At 40.3% G+C, this 19,997-nt stretch overlaps 1 protein-coding gene across 1 annotated transcript in view; it reads right to left on the bottom strand.

The window, feature by feature from the left end:
* The window catches only part of PTPN14 (protein tyrosine phosphatase non-receptor type 14), a 110,364-nt gene that overhangs the window by 36,069 nt on the left and 54,298 nt on the right, over nucleotides 1-19,997 (bottom strand). The window contains exons 4-5 of the mRNA XM_030946687.1: nucleotides 4,494-4,591; nucleotides 2,273-2,340 (exon numbers count right to left, since the gene is read on the bottom strand). Of these exons, the coding sequence (XP_030802547.1) occupies nucleotides 2,273-2,340; nucleotides 4,494-4,591 (166 nt within the window). The remainder of the gene's footprint in view (nucleotides 1-2,272; nucleotides 2,341-4,493; nucleotides 4,592-19,997) is intronic.

The raw sequence follows: 19,997 nt of genomic DNA, 5'->3' as shown, positions 1-19,997 counted from the left end.
CTTTTATTGAAGAAGGCCTTAAGGCTGCATGTAATGCACTTAAATACACTGCCTCTTGCTCAATGGGGCCCTCCCCTCTGATATTTGCTTCTGCCACAAAAAAATGTGAAAGTGGTAGCGTGCTAATGAAAAATGGCATGGTACATGCCTATGCACAGCCACACACCTGTGGGGTGTACTGTGTACATAACTTTGTTCTTTTCACTGCTGAAGAAATGCCATTTGACACACATTGTAGCCTCACAAGATCAAACAGCACGAACGCAGCTGCCCCTCCCTCCTCCACAAGCTCACTTCACTAATGAATTTATAGCAATGCCCTCAGTGGAGGTTTTTTCTATGCCCCAAATTCACTCAAATCTCCCAAATTACTTAGGAACTCATTTGTATCTGCACCACTTAGCACTGTTACCAAACTTGCAGTGAAATACTTACTTTTAGGCTATCCATCCTCCCCAAAGAGTTAAGAGAAGTAGTTAAAGAAATGTCTAGAGAAATAGTTGATTTAAGACTAGGCTTCTGAAGGTGTAGGAAGCAGACACTCTGCTGATCTCCTTAAATTTAGCAACAGTTGCATGGATGAAAGGCAAAATACCACAAAGCGATGGAAAACATGCAAAGCAGAAGAGAGCTGACCACACCACCATGGAGGCGGCTGACACAAAAATAGAGGTTCTGAGATGGGCCCAAAGAGTAAATTGCAGAACCACAGAGAAATTAACCACCTGAAAACTCATCTAGAGAGCTAAAACCTCCCCTAATTTTTTTCTGAAGAGAAAAATAGTACCAGTATATCCCTGGCAGTGTTCAAGACCTGGCTGGATGGGGCATTGAGCAGCCTGGTCTAGTGGGAGGTGTCCCTCCTCACAGCACGGGACTTGAAACTCTTTGATCCTTAGGGTCCCTTCCGACCCAAACCACTCTACAATTCATTTTGTATTGAAAGAACTTTCAGAGGTTCATTTACAAAATGACTCCCTGACAACAACACTTTTCTCCATATATATTTTCAGCCATCTTCTTTCCCATTCAGGCTATCATGCATGACTTCATAAGCCATCAACTATACACAAGATCATCAATTACTTATTAATCTATAAGATGGCTAACCAAAGAAATTCTGCTCCATAGAGAAGATAACAGAAGTTTATTAGTGAAAGGTTAATACAGAAGCCACATTTTACATGTATATTCTACATAAAACATATTCAGATCTCTGCATTCCCATCTTCCTTCTGCTTTTTTCAGATTGTATTGAACTATTTAGTGGCTCAAAATTGCACTTTCACTTCAAGACGCCAGGCAGATGTCACCTTTTTGGACTTAAGATGAACTGTCCACTGCAGTTCCTGTCAAAGACCATGGGTAAGTGGGATGAAATGCTTCTCAAACCTTCAAATTACAGTGAGATGAATCATTCTCCCTCTACTGCTCCACTAATTGCAGAGGGAAACCAGATACCTTAACTTCCAGGCAGCTACACTCAGGGCATGGAAACCCCACCCTGCTTCCAGATATTCTTTCCAGTTGGAAAGAATTCCATAATCTTTTATATTTATGAAGATTACACTAAATACTCACGCTGATGGACTTGTTCATCTAAGACAAAGCCAGCCTTAGCTTCAACAAGCATTTGTTTTGGCTTTTTTCTTCTCTAACTCATACTCCCAGAGAATCTCAATGTCACAGACTGGAAGTGCTTGGCATTTGTCACAAAATTTCCAAAATCATTAGTGATCTAAGCTCCTTCCTTAAACATTCAAGTTATTTGCTAGTTTCCAGATGTAAACTGAATTTACAGCAAATGTTCCTTGGAGAATATTTTGAGAAGACCTGATTCAGGCTTCACTTGAGTGCAATAGTCAGCAGATGTAAATCCACATTTTCTTCAGGAGTGGCTGCATGGCTTGTTCTGTGACACGACATTTACTACACCAGCAGCCCTTACATCACCTTGATGTGCCATGTTGCTTGTTGCTAATACCACAGTACTGCTATTATACAGCTTCTAATACAGCTGCAAATCCTTTTTTGATTCAAAAATGTCTGTTCCTTTTGTGGGCACCAGTTCCTAGTAGAGGCTCAAGAGGAAGTGATAATGGGTTGACATTCCACAGCATAGAATAATTCAGCTGCAATCAAGTTTTGGGGAGAAAATTTTGCTTTCACTAGTCCAGTGCTGATGCTTTTACTTTGTTATCAACAAAGTCATCTCTGAGTCATGGAGAAATTATTCACAAAAGACCACAAAAGAGAGGGATAAGCAACTCACCATAGGAAACAAGACATATTCTCGGAGGAAGTCATGAGATTCAAACTGATTATAGTCTCCAAAATCCGCTGGAAAAAAAAAACAACACAATTACTCATTTTGGCACTTTCCACACATGTCAAGACCACACTCAACCTTTGCACAGATACTTAATTTCAAGTGGGCAAGTTCTCTCTGAAGCCACAGCCCAACACAAAGACTTTTGCTTGTATTTTAGCTTTTAACATGGAGGTCTGAAAATAACAGTGTTATTACCAGAGATCAAGTGACAGCCAACAAGTAATTTCTTTCTTTGATCCCTAATATAATGACTATTTGCAATGCTTAACCATCAGGAGTGCAAGAGCTTGTTTTTCGGTAGCCTTCTTAAAATCATCCCCCCATTAAAAAAATGCTGGGATCACTCAGCCTTCTTAAAAATCGTGCACACTTTTGCTTCTCTGCCATTTCCAATCCTGACCAGGCAAAAAAATAGAAAATTTAACCTAATTCTGCTACAATTCTACACAGTTGAACAAAAGATTAATTTTACAGTCTATAAAGGTTAAAAACCTCTAAAGGTTTAGGTTTAACCTAAAAAGGTTAAAGGTCAGTTTTATTAAAAATTGTCAATAGCCAGCATAGGGGAAGGTTTATCCTTCTGCAGCCAACCTAGCAGTGCAGGCACTGTGTTGGTTTAAATGACTGGCCCACACCTTTCTACTCACTTCTCTGCTTCTTCTACATCTCTCCAAAAGATACTCATCTCCATGCTTACATTCACTCATTTTTCAGGCTGAGGATTCTTGTCCAAATGTCCTTGAGACTGTGGAGTTTTGGAAATGCTTACTAAAGGCTAAACTACATTTTAAAACCCCAAACAATCCCTATATTTATCTATCTGTTAAATATACAACAGCTTATATCAAAAGAATATCTTGCCAGGAGGTTTTTATTTTATATTAATTGAACAGGATCAAACGCCATCTACAAAATTCTCATATTATAGGAGCTGGAAATCCCCACCATAAATCATTTTATCTAAACATTCTTTCAAAGCTACTAGACAATTTCACATATTGCAGGATGCCAAAAATGCAGTTTCATTTTGTTTCTACCTCACAGTTATGTTTTAACATAAACAGAAAGAAATCAAAATGGGCATGAAACAGAGTCTGCAAGTTTAAAATAAATAAGTATTTAAAATACCTTTGGTTGCATGACATGCAAAGGACAAAGGAAGTAATACAAGGTCAGGAACAGTAGGATTGGCTCACTCTCAAAATTAGGAAAAAGCTCCAAAACCAGTGAAACATATTCAGTATCTATTGAGACCTAACTTACACACTGGAAAATCTTCATTACCTAAATTAAAAGATTAATTATGGAATAATCTTATATACATATTTCCCTTTATTAGACAAACATTTCAAGATTTGACAAGAAACATTTTCCCTTCAATTTTTAGCAAAGATTTAATATTCAAACACAGCATTTCTACTGCTCTAAAAAATGACCATAAAAGCATTTCTCTCCATTGAACCTTTAATTGTCAAGAATCAGATCCTCGTGTTTGCCATTTATGTATATACTTCCCCCTTCCCACTCATCAGAGAGCATGCAGAGAACATCACTGCTGAAACTCTGCCTCAAGTTCCCAGTCAGCTGTGGATAGACTGAAACACACTTTATCCAAATACAGGGCTTCTTCTTCTGCACATACACATTTTATGATCCTACTTTTATTGATGTCCTTAGGAGTCTCAGAATAAAAATTGTATTGTAAGAAGTAGTTTATTATTAACTTATAACTCACATAATTATGGTCATGTGTTCTTTCATAATTCATATAGCACTATACAGCAAAATGAGATTTTAATTAAAGGTAAAATTAAAGCTGCTGCTGTGCTTTTTGATGTAATTTGCATTTGAAACCAGAGAACGTGAAGCAAATTCATTACTGCAAAGTACTCCGCGGTCAGGGCTGGAAGAACTGGTGTTTTGTTGAGATCTGCTTGCATGAATTTTAGAAATAGGAAAGTTGAGCACTGTGATGTGGTCCCTCATTCCCACCCTGAGGCTGAGTGTTTCATCCACAGCAGTCCACCCATGCACTTTGGAAACAATTGGAAACCCAGCTGCTCCGAGTAGGAGTCATACAGGGCCTCAGTGCCCAGTCAAGAGGAAGGACAAACCAAAAGAGCCAATCCTGAGCAGAGGCTATGGGGTCACATCATCCTACCTTGCACTGCCAGACCAGCCAGTCGAATCCCCTGCTCAAATGAGGATATCAATCGCCCATCAAGAACATCCTTTTTCACCTGTAGGTAATACTGATATCTACAAAAAAAAAAAAAAAGAGCACAAATGAGCACAAATTATAGTATCTATATGCTTGCACATTTCTTACAGGGAAAAAAAAGACTGTGGAAAGGAAGGAAAAAATCACCCCAAACAGGTCAGGCTGTTGAACAGCAGGTCTGTATGCAGCTTCAGAAGTTCCTCATTACCATAACAAAACAATATGATCCCTACCTGTGCAGTGCTTCCAGATGGGTGAAAGGGAAAATAAAAGGTTCTAGTTTGGGTTGCCCAGATCTCATAGAAGAGGGACATCTGTGAAGATTACCTCTTTTGTAAATTTTATAGAGACCATGCAATCCCCAATGCAAAAAGGGGCTTTTCCATGTTTCTTCTCTTGTTTTTGATCCATTGTCACCATTTTGATTGAAGAAATACAATTTTAGCCATACACTTTGGTCTGCTGATTTACCTTAAACTATGGCCCATTAAAAAGGTTTTTTAATCGGCATTTTTTATGTGTAAGGATGACTAAGACACACATCCCCAGCAAATACAGCTTCTAGCACAGTCCATGTGTGCACTCAGCCTCATGCTTCCAACCCCTGGGTACATCTGGGTGATCCAAATCAAGAACCTTAAAACCCAACAAATGGGCTTTTTGAGGCTGTGAGCAGACACAGCAGCACAGAGGTTACTGCACCCTTCAGCTGCATGCCTGCTCTCCCTCTGAAACTGAAAGTGGAGGGCATCCACTTAAAATGCTATGGATTTAAGAAATAATTGCTTGAGATAAACTGAGATAGAAAGAATTGATACACAAGCATGCCAGCCAGTCCCAGAGACTGCAAGCTCTGCAAGGCAGACAGTGAAGAGCAGTCAAAGTCTGCGGGCAGCAAACTCCTAACTGTGCTCAGCTACAGCCACATCTGACCTTCCCTCTGAACCTCTTGACAGAGAAGCTGTTCTGGCCTTGCTTTAGAGTGTAGGTGACCTTCCCAGTCCCAGCAGATGGGAGAACCACTGCAACATCACCCACAGAACACAAACTGCACTGCCTTTAACTATGCTTGCAAGTGTTACTGTTTGTGTTGAGGCATAAGAAAAATATAATCTCATTTAAAATGCTCAGATTTGGCTTTCACACAGCCCAATAAAGATTAAAACTGATGGGGATTTTGAAATTTGATGGAGAGAAGCAGGCTGAAAAGCATATGGCTTCTCAGCCTGGGCCCTGTGCCTCAGCCCCAGGTTTCACACTTGCTTGGTCCAAGAGACAAATCAGCTTCTTTCCACTCCTTTGCAGTGACCAAATCCTAACTCTGAAAACATGCATGCTTTCATAGAAGCTTGACATAAGCTGCTTTATCAGCTATGCAGGTGAGCAAGTGTTTGATGAATTTGGTCTTTAAAACTTGTAATCCCAGAAGCAGCTATTTGGGTCCATGCTGCATATACACAAGGATTATGTATTCTAGTCTAACAAGGAGAGTAAAATCTGCATCTGCCATAAAAATAAGGTTATTGTTAAAACAAACACAGTATTAAGAGGCTATGTGAGACTCAAACTAATGTCAAATCTTATAGTGACATCCCAGCAGTACAGAAGTCAAGAATGTCACCAGCTGTAGAGGAACCATGATTTCAACCACAGTGTCCACACAACTACAGACAAATCACAGGAAGGATTACTTAGGTAAGCATCAACAAAATACAGTGCCAATGCAGTTACTGTAGTATCAAATATTATGACCTAGGCTTTCAAAAGAAACATTGCTGTCAGGTTTGAGTTGCCATTTCACTTGCCATAGGAATGTGATGAAAGCAAGGAGGAAACATTGCCTAGTGTTTGCCTTGGACAACGTGGAATTCTCAAGAGCTGTCTCCACAAACTTCCCCCAACACTGGTGTTAGAAATGTTAGGGCAAATAAAGAGCACACCCACTGTTACACACTCACACTCAGAGTTTCACACTCATTCACACAGTTACACATTCACAGACAGCTGACAGCACCCACAATCTGAGAAAGACGTCTATTTACAGGTCTTTCATGTGATCATCAGGAAGGAGTCACATTTAAAAATCTTATTAGGAATATTCTATAACATGGAATCATAGAATGGATTGGGCTGGAATGGACCAGCCCAACGTGGAATGGAATGGACCTTAAAGATTATCTAGTGAGCTTAGGATTTATTACATATTGTAGATTAGCATGCAGTAAGAGCTTAAGGGATGTACATAATTAGTGCTCTGACATTAACTAGTTATCTGTCAGGAAAAAAACCTCATGGAGAAAGTTGCCACTTCTCACAGGCAAACTCACTGATATGCAATCACTTGCTGTGGTTCTGGCACCTGTTTCAGTGGAATTGCCAAAATAATCTGAAGAAGATTGAGGCAGAAACCTGTGGTTGGTACCTGCTTCCCCTTTAACCCTGGACTGACAGTGACAAGTGACATCCACCTAGAGTCCCCTGACATATCTTTTCATGGTGTCCAAATAAAGCACGAACTGGGACGTCTGTCCCCAGGCATGGACTGGGGTGGCTAATTCCAGTGTCAGGGCAGAGGAGGAGGATACCCTGGAGTGGAGGAAGCTCCACTAGAAGGCTCTAATAACTCCACCAGCCACAGATTGATGGCTCAGCCATGCTGCAAAACTGTGGTCAGGCTCCCTGCCCAGCCAACAGAGAGGAGCAACTTGCCCAAATTCTGTCAGGGATTTGAGGCTCCTCCATCTGAAATTAAATTAAATGCTGTTATTATACCACTATGCTAACTGAGACTGCTCTTTGTTTGCTTGGATTGCAAAAGTAGATCTATAATTTGAGGGAAATCGAACATTTTAAAAATGTTTCAGCTATAGATTCACTGAGGAAAGTTGTTTCAGGACAGCAGATAAAAACATGCATTTCAGAAGCCTTCTATTAGGTGGTTTAGTTGGGAAAGCCTATGAAAAGTGGACAAAAAGAGAAGTTTGCAATCTGCACCCCCAAACAACAAAAGACAAAAAATTCAAAGTTAAGATTTACGAAGCTTTAATCACAAAGCCATTCTGGCATACCAGAGGAGTGCAGGGCAGCAGACACCACCACAGCTGAGTCAGCCTAGAGCTGAAATCTCTCACCTTCATTGCTCTCTTTGGGTTAAACTTTACTACCAGAGCCATTGTGTATTTAATATAATAAAGGCTACTGCAGTTTGCCAGCCTGTAGCTAATTCCAAGGGGAATGGGAGTGGACAACAAGTCTGAACAAAGCCATCATTATAAGGATATCATTTCCCACAACTCTATTTAGCCAATACACAAAACATTGGAAGCATATTTTCATGTATGGCATCAAAAAGCACATTTTTATAGAGTAAAGAAGCTGCAACTGGATGACTGTGAGGCAACATCTCAACTCCAGAATCTGTATTTTTACAAACTATACCCTTAAAGGAAAAAAAGCCCACCAAAACCCAATAGTATTAGTGAGCAGGAGATAAGGGTACTATTTTAAAATTTAATTGCAACACCCAGACTCAAACTCTGCTACAGCTGCATAAATGTAGGGAAACTCCATTTGCTCAAACATTTCTGCATGGACCTCCCCCACGACCAGGGTTCACATTTGCTCTCCTGTCACTTCAAAAAAGAATGTGGGTGTTTTTATGATGTCACTGAAGTCATTGCACCCTTCCATCACCACTGTTTACATGATGTAAAATCCCTGCTGCTGTTTGATACATGCAGAAAATACCTCAATTTCACAGACTTCTATTCTCCTCAACAACCAACATTTCATATATCACAAGCCACAAAGAACCTGGCCTGACCAGCACAAGAAGTGAGGTTTTTGTAGCGAAATTAAAGGATGGCTTAAACAAGTAAGAATATGGGTTAGGTTTGCAGAGTAATTGCACTGCATCTTCAGGATTTTCTTACTACTGACTTCCACAAAGAACCACAAGGCAAATACTTCCTTACCTTAATCATTACTCACTATTATCAGATCTACTAGCCTTAGTAATCAAGCAGCTTCAAACTCTGCTAAGGAATGTAAAGAAACAGAACAAAAAATTCTTTTTGTCCCAGGGATTTACAATCTAAATGCATATTTTATACAAAAAGGTGACAGTATTGAGTTAATAAGGTTTAATATGGTTTGAATACTGCAATGTGACCTGTCTGGATTTTTGTTATTTTTCACAGGTTTTACTTTCCTTCTCTGTACATCAAGGAGGGTTTGTACCTCCAATGCAGCAGGAAACACTTAAAAAGTTTCCTTTTTTTTTTTTATCAGTTTGTTTTATTTGGAAATTATGAGCCAGTATAAATACATCACAGTTTCAATACCAATAAATATTTACCTTGAGTGTATCTGAAAATAAACAAAGCACTACAAAATATGTATTAGTTACCCAAGAGGTACAACTCCTTTAGAATCGTTTCTAATGATGCTACTACTGGCATGACTAACTTTTTTATAACTCATTAGGTACCATTTTGGCACCAAGCCTATCTATTGGATAACTACATAGCTATGTAATTTAACTTCTCTGGAGGAAAAGAGAACTACTCTACCATTTCATACCTCCAAAAGAAGAAACCTTTAAGACTCAAAGGAGAAACAGATTGGTCCACCAGTGGTTTAGCTCAAGAACTTCAGCTCTTTTCCAACTTCAAAAAAAATTGCAATTAGAGTACAATACAACCTTCTAAAATTAGGAACACAATAAAAGTCTCATTGAGTCACAACAGTCCAAGTCAGCTCATTTGAGATTATCTTAGTATGGTAATATATTTCTGAGGACAGACGCTGCAATGTACACTTATGCAATAATGTACCCACAGGGGAAGCGGTTTCTCCAGAACAGAAGTCTTTTATCATTTACTAAAATTATTTTAAGCACCAGCTTTGATATGGATGTGTCTATTGTCCACCTGACACCTTAAAACCTGCCATGATTTTGGTTTTTATACTATTTAGCAACAGGACTCCATAGATACCTATATGCTACATTTGAAATAGAAGCCCATTTTTTATTTTGAGGATATATTTTCTCAGCCTTTGAGATAGAAGAGCCAATGACTTGGCTATTCAGCACAACCGAAGAAACTCCCCAATAACGACTGAAAAGTGATTTCTATTTATTTATTACATGTTTAAGAGAATCGTATTACTACTTAACCCTTACTGGTAGCTTTTCTGAGAAAAACAAGCTTCAATGTATTAATGATCATTAGCCTAATTTCATAGAATATCTGAGGTTGGTGAAGTTACTCATGTAAACTTGGGCAGGAATCCAAGGCAGATTTGGGAGATCTAAGGTTTTGTTCCCAAGTCTCAATCCAGAGTACTACTTACTGGATGCTGCTTATTTCATGTCGATCATTCTGCAACAAATCTGACTTGCAAACTTGGACTGGATTTTATATGGTAAGGAAGGCAGACAGGCAGACAAGACTGGTCTTTTCAAATGCAACACCAGTATATTGGCAAAGATGGTGTGTTATGATTTCTGAGCCTGAGCATGCTGAAACACATTTTGGAGGCAAGGATTCAATCAGCACATCTTAATCTAAAGGCACTTCAAAAAAAAAAAAAATAGAGACACATAGATCCATGATGTCATTTTCAGTAACAGAGCTAATGCCTCGTCTTTGCCACTTTAAAAACTTAGATGGCGTTGATAAACACCATCTCTAGTTCACTCCTTTGGAATTTCATCAACTTCTCTCCCAGCAAAAGTCTGGTGTTTCACAGTCCTAGACAACAGCCATTTACCTGGGATTTGTGTTAGAATATAAAAAGCAATGACAGTGTTTCCACTAATAGAAGGGTAATATTTTTGGAAGGCTACTGTTGAGAATGACTCTACCACACCCTGTCACAGACCTTCAGGAAGATCAGCAGACCTGCCAGAAAAAGAGAGCAAAGGAGACGAAAGAGCTTTTGTCACACATGCAGGAGGAAATTCCTTCAGAAGCTCAAACTGTCAATGCCAGTAGTAAAAACAGTCATAACATCTTCCAGGGTAAGAGCTCTTTGATCATAGCAACCTTAGAGGGTAGGTCAAGGCTAGCTTCAGGTAACTGAGAAATGACTCTGTTCAAAAGCAGCATCCAACTGCCTCCATCCTGGCTTCCTCCAGCAGCTGGATGGAAAACATGACAGCCACTAAAACCAAAATAAATCATGGAAAGATTTGTGTCATTCCCCTTCCTAGTGAAACAGAACAATGCTGGGATAGCATCATATTCACACATTTTACTGAAAAAAAGGAGAACTGATCAAAACACAGTTCCTATCACCTACTTCCAGATCACTCAATGGCTCTCTTTAAAAGCAACACATTATAATTGAAGGGGAAAAGAGGGGATTTGGCTACAACAGACTAACTTCACAGTGATGGCCACTTTCCATTTATTATGATGTGCAGGTTGTGAGATAAGGACAAATGATGCAGAGCCTGGATGCCTGGCTTGATGGTGAGCTGCACTGGGGCACACAGTGAAAAGCCAGCTACCACAGCTGACCAGTGAGGTTCCTACCAAAGGCCAGTGCCTTCCAAAGCTTGAGGGCCAGCTCCACAGTCAGCTCCTGGCTAAGGATACTAGAACAGGAAAACCTTTGCACCGGTGAAGACAGCATGATGAGAATTGTGCATTGCTTAGCTGTTTACCACCTCCATTTCAACAGCTTAATACTGAAAGGTTGTTCAGTTGCATGCATTCCCCAAAAGACAATTAAAATTCCAAATCTCCACCTCCTCCAGTTCTTTACACAGCTGGCACATGATTTCAGAAGTAAATGCAAAGTGTTTTAAGAGCAATACGGTTTTTATTTTGGCATGAATTAGTCAATAATGCCAAATTTCTGCAGAAAAATAGAGCTTAAAGAAAAGTATGTTTGTATTACAAATGGACATTGACTGTTTAGGAAAGTAACACAGGCCTGTAACCTGTCCCATATGAGCAGTACATGCTCCCAGTGTAGCCTGATATCAAACTGCTGTGGCTCTCTGCTGCCCAGAGTTCAAGGGACAGCCAGCAAAGCCCTCAGCAATGAGCCAGGGCACAACAGCGTCACACTCTGCATTCTCACTGGCAGCAGGAGAGGGAGCACGCACAGGAAAGAAATGCTCTGCCCGTGGTTTTCTTTTCCTGCCATTTCTGATGGGCCACAAGCACAGACATGCAGCAGGCCCTGTGCAGCCTGCAGACGTGACACGAGCTTTCCAAAACACGCACTCCTTCCATGAGACGCTTATGCACCAGATGCAGCTCCACAGTATCCACCAATTTCTCTACATTTAAACAGAACCCCCCCAACCACAACAGGTCCATCCTCTGTACCTGTACGTTTTTTTAAGAGCATATTATGCATTTTGCATACTCCAAGTTCAAATAAACCCACAGGCACAAAGTGAAACTTTAAATAAAAAGGCCAGTAATGGCATGCTTTTGCAAGAAAGGAAGGCATGCCACAACCTGATCTTGATTTTCTGCTCTTGAACTATTGAATTAATTATAACAAATTACAGGGAGCCCCACTACAATTTATAAGCACAATAAACTCCCTTACAACCACCTATAATTTTATCAGAGTTAATCCAAATACCTAAAGAATTATACAGCACAAAACTTCGACATGCCTTTTAGAGTAAAAAAAAAACACCAGGGAAGCCATATTCTCTTGTCTTTGGAACCTTTTCATTTAGAAAAGGCTACATTTGGTCTCTGCAAATTGGAGTCAACTGGAATCCAGCAAACCCTGGCGACACCATCATAGAATTCATCTTTATAAAAACTGGAGTGGTGTTGCAAAAGTAAAGCAAAGCAAAATCATATAATGCAAAAAAATCTGTATTTTAGCATTCTAACTGGAAAAAAAAAACAACAAAACAACCCAAAATGTTCAATGCAAGTATAAATATTACATAGAGACACTAGAATAAAAAAATTGAGAGCAAAGAGTTTGTTATCCACATCTTTGAAAAAAGCCATGTATCCATTTGGTTTGGGTTTTAAACACATGCTAAAAGTGTTATTGTTCAGTCTATCATTCAGCCCAGGCTTGAAAACATGCTCAGCTATGTGCTCATACCTCCTGAACTGAGTAGAGCACTTGCATTTGGCTACAGAGATCCAAAGGTTACAGCTCAGGAAACTATTTTTTTTTTAGCTTCACATTCTTTTTTGATCACAGAAAGAAAAAAAAAAAGGTAGGACTGAGTCTGGTAGGTGAATTACAGCAATGCCACACATCACTTTTCACAACATGGTTGGGTTTTGTTGAGTGCAAACCCACAATATCTCCCACAACTGCTGCCTCCACCTTCACCTTCCTCCCAACACAATCTTCCCTGTTCCCATACAGGGTCCCAGGGCTCTTCCTCCCCAGCCTGAGCTGCATGTCCCAGAGGCAGCTACTGCTTTGATGCAGGATTTTGGATAATAAACCAATTCTCCCAGGTGTCAGGCACCTGTCCTTTGGTGCCTGACACACAGCATGGGGTCCAGCTGAGAACAGGAGCTACAACCCCACATAGGCCCCACCTACATACAGGTGCTCACTAAGGCGCCGTGGCATGCAGCCTGTGTGTCACTGCCCTCTTGGTTAGTCACATCTTCATAACAGCAGGTCCCACACACATAGCAACTCATACCCCCAGATCTCCAGATGGAATAAATCCAAAAAAATCCTGAAATGGCAGCTGCAAAGATTCATCCTCACAAAGATGCAAAAGTGCAAAGATAAGTCGTAGCTATGTAGGCTGAAGAGTGCTTAACCTCCTGGGGAAGAGGAGCACAAAAAAACCCTGTTGGTCTTTCCTGAACTGGAACTAGATTTTGGCAAAAATGAGATTAGGCCCCAAAAAGTTAATAATAGCTCATATTTACTTCCTTTATTTGTATGTGTTGACTCAGTTCAAAATATGCTTCTCCCTGCCCTGAAAAACAAGGCAGCTAACCCTCAAGCTGTATCTACTGTGGGAAAAGGTGGTTTAAGCTACATATGGAAGCAATATGAGTCAACAGTTTGAAAATTCTCCTGGTAGCCAGCCAGGTTAATGGCCAAGCAGGTTAGAATATCATGCTAAAAAAATGTGGTGAGTTAACTAGAACAAATGTATACTCAAGCTCATACTATGCAATACTGAAAATAAATAGATAACTTTTTTTTTAAGTGGTGCTTAAGTACAGACATAACTATTCTTTGGACCCGAAACAAACGTGAAGAGTTCTCATTGCTTCATTCTCTTCCCCACATTGTGTCAGTTGTAACAATAAAATATAATGTATATACCCCATAAGCCCCATTTTATTTTTCAATATATATTTTAAAGATTCTCCATCCATATCGCTCTAAACTTTGGAATTACTCAAGTCCACCATGTTTGTCTGGCTAGATGTAATGTGTTCTGCTGTGCACTGATGCAAAAGCTGAACGGCGTGAGCACACATACCCATGAACAACTGGCATGCCTATGTAAGTATCCAGAAGCACATCACAAAATAATTGCTTTGTGGGTGCAGAGCAGCATGCAAGTGTATTCAGGTGTTACTTTATTCAAAGAGCAAGTGAACACGTTCAGACTTACAGAAGAATGTGTGCTTAGCCTGAACTTAACAAAACAAACAGAAAAAAAGGCTCTGGTGAGCCTGCAGTGAAACCTTGTTCATGAATTTATAGAGCTTATTTACAAAACCCTATCAATGAAACCTTTATGTAGCGTCCCAAACTCACATAATCAATGTCTGAGAAAGCTCTACTGATTTAATGGAATTTTACCTGGTGTGGAGTTAAAATCCAGTCCATTGCCTACTGCCTTTTACAGTAATCTGTCCTGGCAAAAAGAAAACGCTGCTTGAAATGTGACACAATGAAGTTGCTGCCTATCTATAGGTCGTCAGTACAACACCTTATATTCCTGTGAAAAGATTGTTGGAACATCTACATTAGCATCACTGCCAGCAGAAAACAGGAAAACTCAGGTTGCTTCCACCTCCCAGACACCCCAGTGACCCTAGTGTTTCCAAAGGAATAATTGAAAACAGTCACCCCACACCTCAGTAAATCATGCAACCAAACCTTGGCCCAGGAAGTTGTAACATCCCAGTAAATGCAATCCTGCAAAAGTGAGCACAGCTCTGATAACGACGGGATGTTGCCAGGGAAATATGTGAATCAGTGCCCTGTTGGGTGGGTAAAATAGATCCATTTCATGAAATGAATAATTATTCTTTGTAAAAGCTTCAAAAACAGCTGAAGATATCAAGTGCAAAAGCAGCTGCCAAAGATAAAACAGTGAACCAATAAACATCTCACTGCACAGGAATCTGCCATCTTCCGACACTGAGATTTCTGCCAAATTCTTGTTGAGATTCTCAGCTGTATAAGGGCCTCCACACAAATGCTTCTTTTAAACACATTTGGAGACTTGAGGGTTGCACTGACATCCAATTGCAGATCCTTTAGTGCTACACCCTGCCAGCAAGGCAAAAAAAAATTAAAATTATTCAGATCACTGAAAAAGGTAAGTTTAGAACTAAGTTTTCATGATCTGTGTCTCAGCTACAAGAGAAGGGAAAAAGTTTGCTCCAGCCTGCAGTACAAACTTCAACATTGAATAAATTTAATTAAGACTGGCAGTGCTACCATAACCAAGATTTCCATTGCCTATTGAATTCTCAAAACTTAAAAAGCTGATAGAAATTCCAATCAAAACCCACATATCTGTTTTCTCTCATGCTGCTGCTCATAGTGGCTTGACCCTCTACCTGATGCTGTAGAAAAAATTCAGACATCTATCTGGGACTTCTATTTAGAAGACCAATGATCCACAGTTCCCTTTCCAAAACACACATTAGGAAAGAGAAAATGAATCACCCGCAGAAAGTGATGCACAACAGAGGAATCCTGAATCATGCTGTGGAAGTGCCCATTTCTTCTCACTGATTACACAGGAAGTCTAGAGCAACCCTCACTCTGTAAGGCTTTATCAGGAGTAGCAACATGACTGAGGGCAGGAGTGGTGTGTGCCACAAAGAGTTTAAGGAGTACATCTCCTAGCAGTCTGCACTTCACTGAGGAGAAACTGCTAAGTCCTTGTTACTGCATCATGTGGAAGACAGAGAGGAGAGTACCAGCCCCAGGTAATGCAGTCATCTGTCCAAACCAGTGCCTTAAACTACCCTGGCAGACAAGTCCGAAGCACATTCAGTGTGTGAGGTGCACCAGAACACCCAACCCATGCACAGCGCTCCCCAATGGGTGGGAAACCTCCCTCTGCAGTGACACACATTGCTGCTACACCTGGAGGGGAAAAAAGGGCAGCCAAGCAGTGTACAACAGTCTAAATGACAAAGGCAGTGAGCAGCTCAATTCCTAAACTAGAGGAGGAATTAGCCTTTTCACTTCATTTGAGGAGATGCAAAAACACTGATGGGCACTTCCACAACTCAAGCAGCTAGGGGTGACAAGTGTTTTTCCTTTTTCCACTTTTTTTATCCTTTCTCCTTTAAACCAAAACACTGAGGCTATCATCTTTTTTTCTAAAACCCTCTATTTGCTTTTAGTTGCATCTGTCTTGTTTAAGGAGACAACAATACACTAAGAACCTTCAGGGAGCAAACTCTTACTTATCACAACTGATTCTATTGAGTATCATTCCAGCAGCAGGGACTTTTTCATTAAGTTTACAGAAACCTCCCAATTTATGGATGGGAACTCCTTGTCCATCATGGTGACAGCAGCATGTTCCCACCAGTCAGGAAACATCAGACTCGATTTTCCAGTCTACAGAATATTATTTCTATTTAGAAATAAAACTATTATGAAACAAAGTCCATTCTTTGTTTCTCTGCACTTTGTTTCTCTGCATCCTGCCTTAGGCCTGACAGTCCACAAGAGTCAATACCTAGGTGAAGGTTTCCTGTAGAGTTTACAAGTGTAAGTAGATGTAGCAAGGCCATGTTGTTAAATACCATTTTTGACACATCCTCCAGCTGCGCAAGCAGAAGCTGACTATCCATGCACTCATGGTCATGCCTTAAGACACTGCAGTTCAAAGAAATCAGGACACAATTCTCCACTTCATTCCAGAAAATAGGTTAAGTCACAGGTTCTAGAGGTTCTAGAGCTAATTACAGCAAGATTAAAAATCTCCTTTCAGCACTATTTAAGATAACTGGCTACTAATACAGAGCAAGAAAAAGGGACATGTCCAGATCATACAAGTAGACCTTCAACAGGTTTTCCATTAATACACACATACACATGGAATGGGTACTGCTAGCAGTACAGCTACAGATATGCAACCATGTGTCTGTGTGGCACTGGGAAATCTAACAGGAGAAAACCAAGGAGCAAGAAAAGCTGGATTGAAATAGAAGACAACTCCAGGTTATCGCAGTGATCCTCCTAACACAAGTGCTTATCACTAAGCAGCGGTGAGGACAGTTTCCTGAGAGGCTGAGAAACAAAAAGCAGTCAGTGTGACTCATCCAAACACAGCTCCATACACAAAGCAAGCTCTTCACTGATGAAAGCAGAAGCCCAGATTTCTAGCCTCAGCACCATTTCACCTGTCAGATATCACAAAATAAATATATCGGCCACTCAAATTGGTTTTGTTTCCATGCAGAAAGGTAGAAGAACTTTTTTCCTGTAACAGAAGCTGGTTAGATCTTCGAAGCAAGTTTCAAAATGCTTAATGTATTTCCTTCTCTTTAAGGATTATAAAATGTCTCAAGTACTAGGTTCAGTCTCATGGACCCTCAGCTCTCTTTCTGGAATTAAGGTTCAATCCTGGCAGTCTATATCATCAAGACATTTTTAACACAGTGGTTTGCAGCTGTATCCTAATTATAAATGTCACTTCCTCTAGTGACCAGGAATAGGACACAAGGAAATGGGATGAAGCTGCCTTACAGGAAGTACTTACACTGGGATGGTAAAACAGGGACAAAGCAGGGCCTGTTATGATAAGACAAGGGGCAATGATTTTAAACTAAACAAGGATAGATTTAGTCTAGACATAATGAAGAAATTATTTACAATGAGAGTGGTGAAGCCCTGGAAGAGGTTGCCCAGAGAGGTGATGGCTGCTCCATCCCTGGAAACACTGAAGACAGGTTGGAAGGAGCTCTGGGTACCCTCACCTGGTCCCTACTCATTGTAGGTAGGTTGGACTAGATAGGACCTCTAAAGGTCCTTCTAACCCAAACTATTCTATGAGTCTTCTGTAATTCCAAGTTTAGACTGGATCTGAGGAAAAGGTCCTCACCTGTAGGGCGATCAGTCACTAGAACAGCCTCTCTAGGGAAGTGACTAAAGTACCAGCCTGATGGTGTTCAAGGAGCATCTGAATGATGCTTTAAATCAAATGATAACTAGTTTTAGGTAGTCCTGCCAGGAGCAGGGAGCTGGGCTCAGTTTTTGTTATGGGCCCCTTGCAACTTCAGAGATTCTGTGACTTAGTGAACCTACTTCAGTCCTGCTGCACATATCCACATTTTCTGTTCATCTGGTTCCTTATACACTTCTGAAATGGATGCACAATTAATGTACTGTCATCTTTGAAGATTCACAGGCCACACATCAACCCCTTCAAAGCCATACCATTACTGAAGAATGATATTTCTTTCTTTGGTAAACCTAGGTGTCCTTTTTTCTTCTGGTTTTTGAGAGCTATAAAATATTTGCAATCATGCCTTTCATGCCCTTCTTTACTTGCCCTTTACTAAACTAGTCTGAATACTGTTCTGAACATGTAAAAAAATCCCAGACTGAAATTCATATCATCACCTCATTCCAAGATCTTCAAAGTTTGGGGAAAACCCTAACATAATAAAAATCACAAGCATGGACAATAAAACTGCCACATTGTACCCAGCTGTGGAATTGTTTTTTAAAAATCTGAATCATTTATGGCTGTCAGCCATGGTAAAAGCCATCCGCATTGCTTATCCAACATACAGGCTCAGCCAGTGTCTCCAACAGCACACATGCCCAGGTGGACAAGAAAAGGAGATCCAAAGCACTTTTTCTCAAGTGCAAACGTCTCCACCACCATAACTGCATGGAAGGGTTCAGCCTGGGCTAAGACCAGAGAGGGAGCTCTCTCCACTTCTGAAATGATGTATCACTACTCCAGAAGAAGAGCAGAACCTCAGAATGTAATCTTTGCTTCCGTTAAAAAGGGTCCAATAAAAAAGGCTTGATTACCCCAAAAGCATTTGTTCTACCAGAATTGAATGTAGAAACGGCTCCCATCAGGAAAGCAATATGTTAGCACACGTGACTAAGCCCTAGAGCATAAAATTAGTATTATTTCCTTATGATCAGATATAAATGTGAATCTGCCCAATGCCAAGACATTCCTGTTGCAACATTTCTAACCACCACAGCCATTGCCCTCAAAACACAGTAAAGCAAGAATGCAGGCTGAAAGTATCCTACACTGTATTTATAGTTATGCAACACTATTTTTCAGAGTTGCTACATATGTACTGCCCAACCACACACATGAAAACACATTCACTTTCTGGTCTAAAAGCACAGCATAATGTAACAGATTAGATCTAACCGTCAACAGTTTCTTAAAATATCTGGCACAAAGAGCTCAGCTTTCAATAACCAACACACAGAGAACAAGCTCCCCATTCACTGAAGAAAGTCAGCTGGGAGAAGGGTTTGCCCTCCTCAGCAAATATTTTATAAACAGGGAATTAATGTTGAATCTTAGGTCTGCCTTGAAGGAGCTCTTACTTTTAAGTCAAAGTTTAAACATCCACTAAAATACACATTCAAAAAGAACCAACTAAAAAATATTACTGAAAAGTGAAACAATACATACACTGCAATAATATGAACACAACAAGACCCAGGTAAATACTGCACATTATTTGTTGTTGCTGTTCTCTAAATACAACATGAAAGCTAATTAAGTATCAGGGTGTTTACAACAAGGCAAGCACAAGCCTAATGTGTGCGTTTCATGCTGCAGTAGCCACTAATATTAAAAAAGTCCAATAATTAAAACAAAACAATAAAACCATCAAAGGAGCACCAAAACACAAATATCCCAGACTGTCTAAGCCTGGGTGGCCACCCAGGGCTTTTAGGACTCATCCAGCTTGCATGCAGTTCCAGAACTATTCCCTTGCCTGGACAACACGAGCCCAAATTCCAGCAGCTAGGAGGAAAAGAAAAAAGTAAGAAAGGAAAAGAAAAAAAAAAGCCACTGACATTTCCAAGTTACTTCACGACCCACCCACAATCTTGTTCAACAGAAGAGAGCTGGGATCCCTGAGGACTCAGGACTCCCTGGCTCCACTTAGCAATGGATCCCAGAGCCTGCCTTTCTCCCAGCTTTGGGAGATGGGGTGCAGTTCCAGTCGTAAGACGAACAACTTGAGGTCCCTGAAGAGGACTGGGGCTTGTATG

Source organism: Camarhynchus parvulus, chromosome 3, assembly GCF_901933205.1.
Source record: "Camarhynchus parvulus chromosome 3, STF_HiC, whole genome shotgun sequence".
In the NCBI taxonomy this organism is placed as follows: domain Eukaryota; kingdom Metazoa; phylum Chordata; class Aves; order Passeriformes; family Thraupidae; genus Camarhynchus; species Camarhynchus parvulus.
The sequence above is the reverse complement of the archived record's forward strand: the minus strand, read 5'-3'. Positions and strand labels throughout refer to the sequence as shown.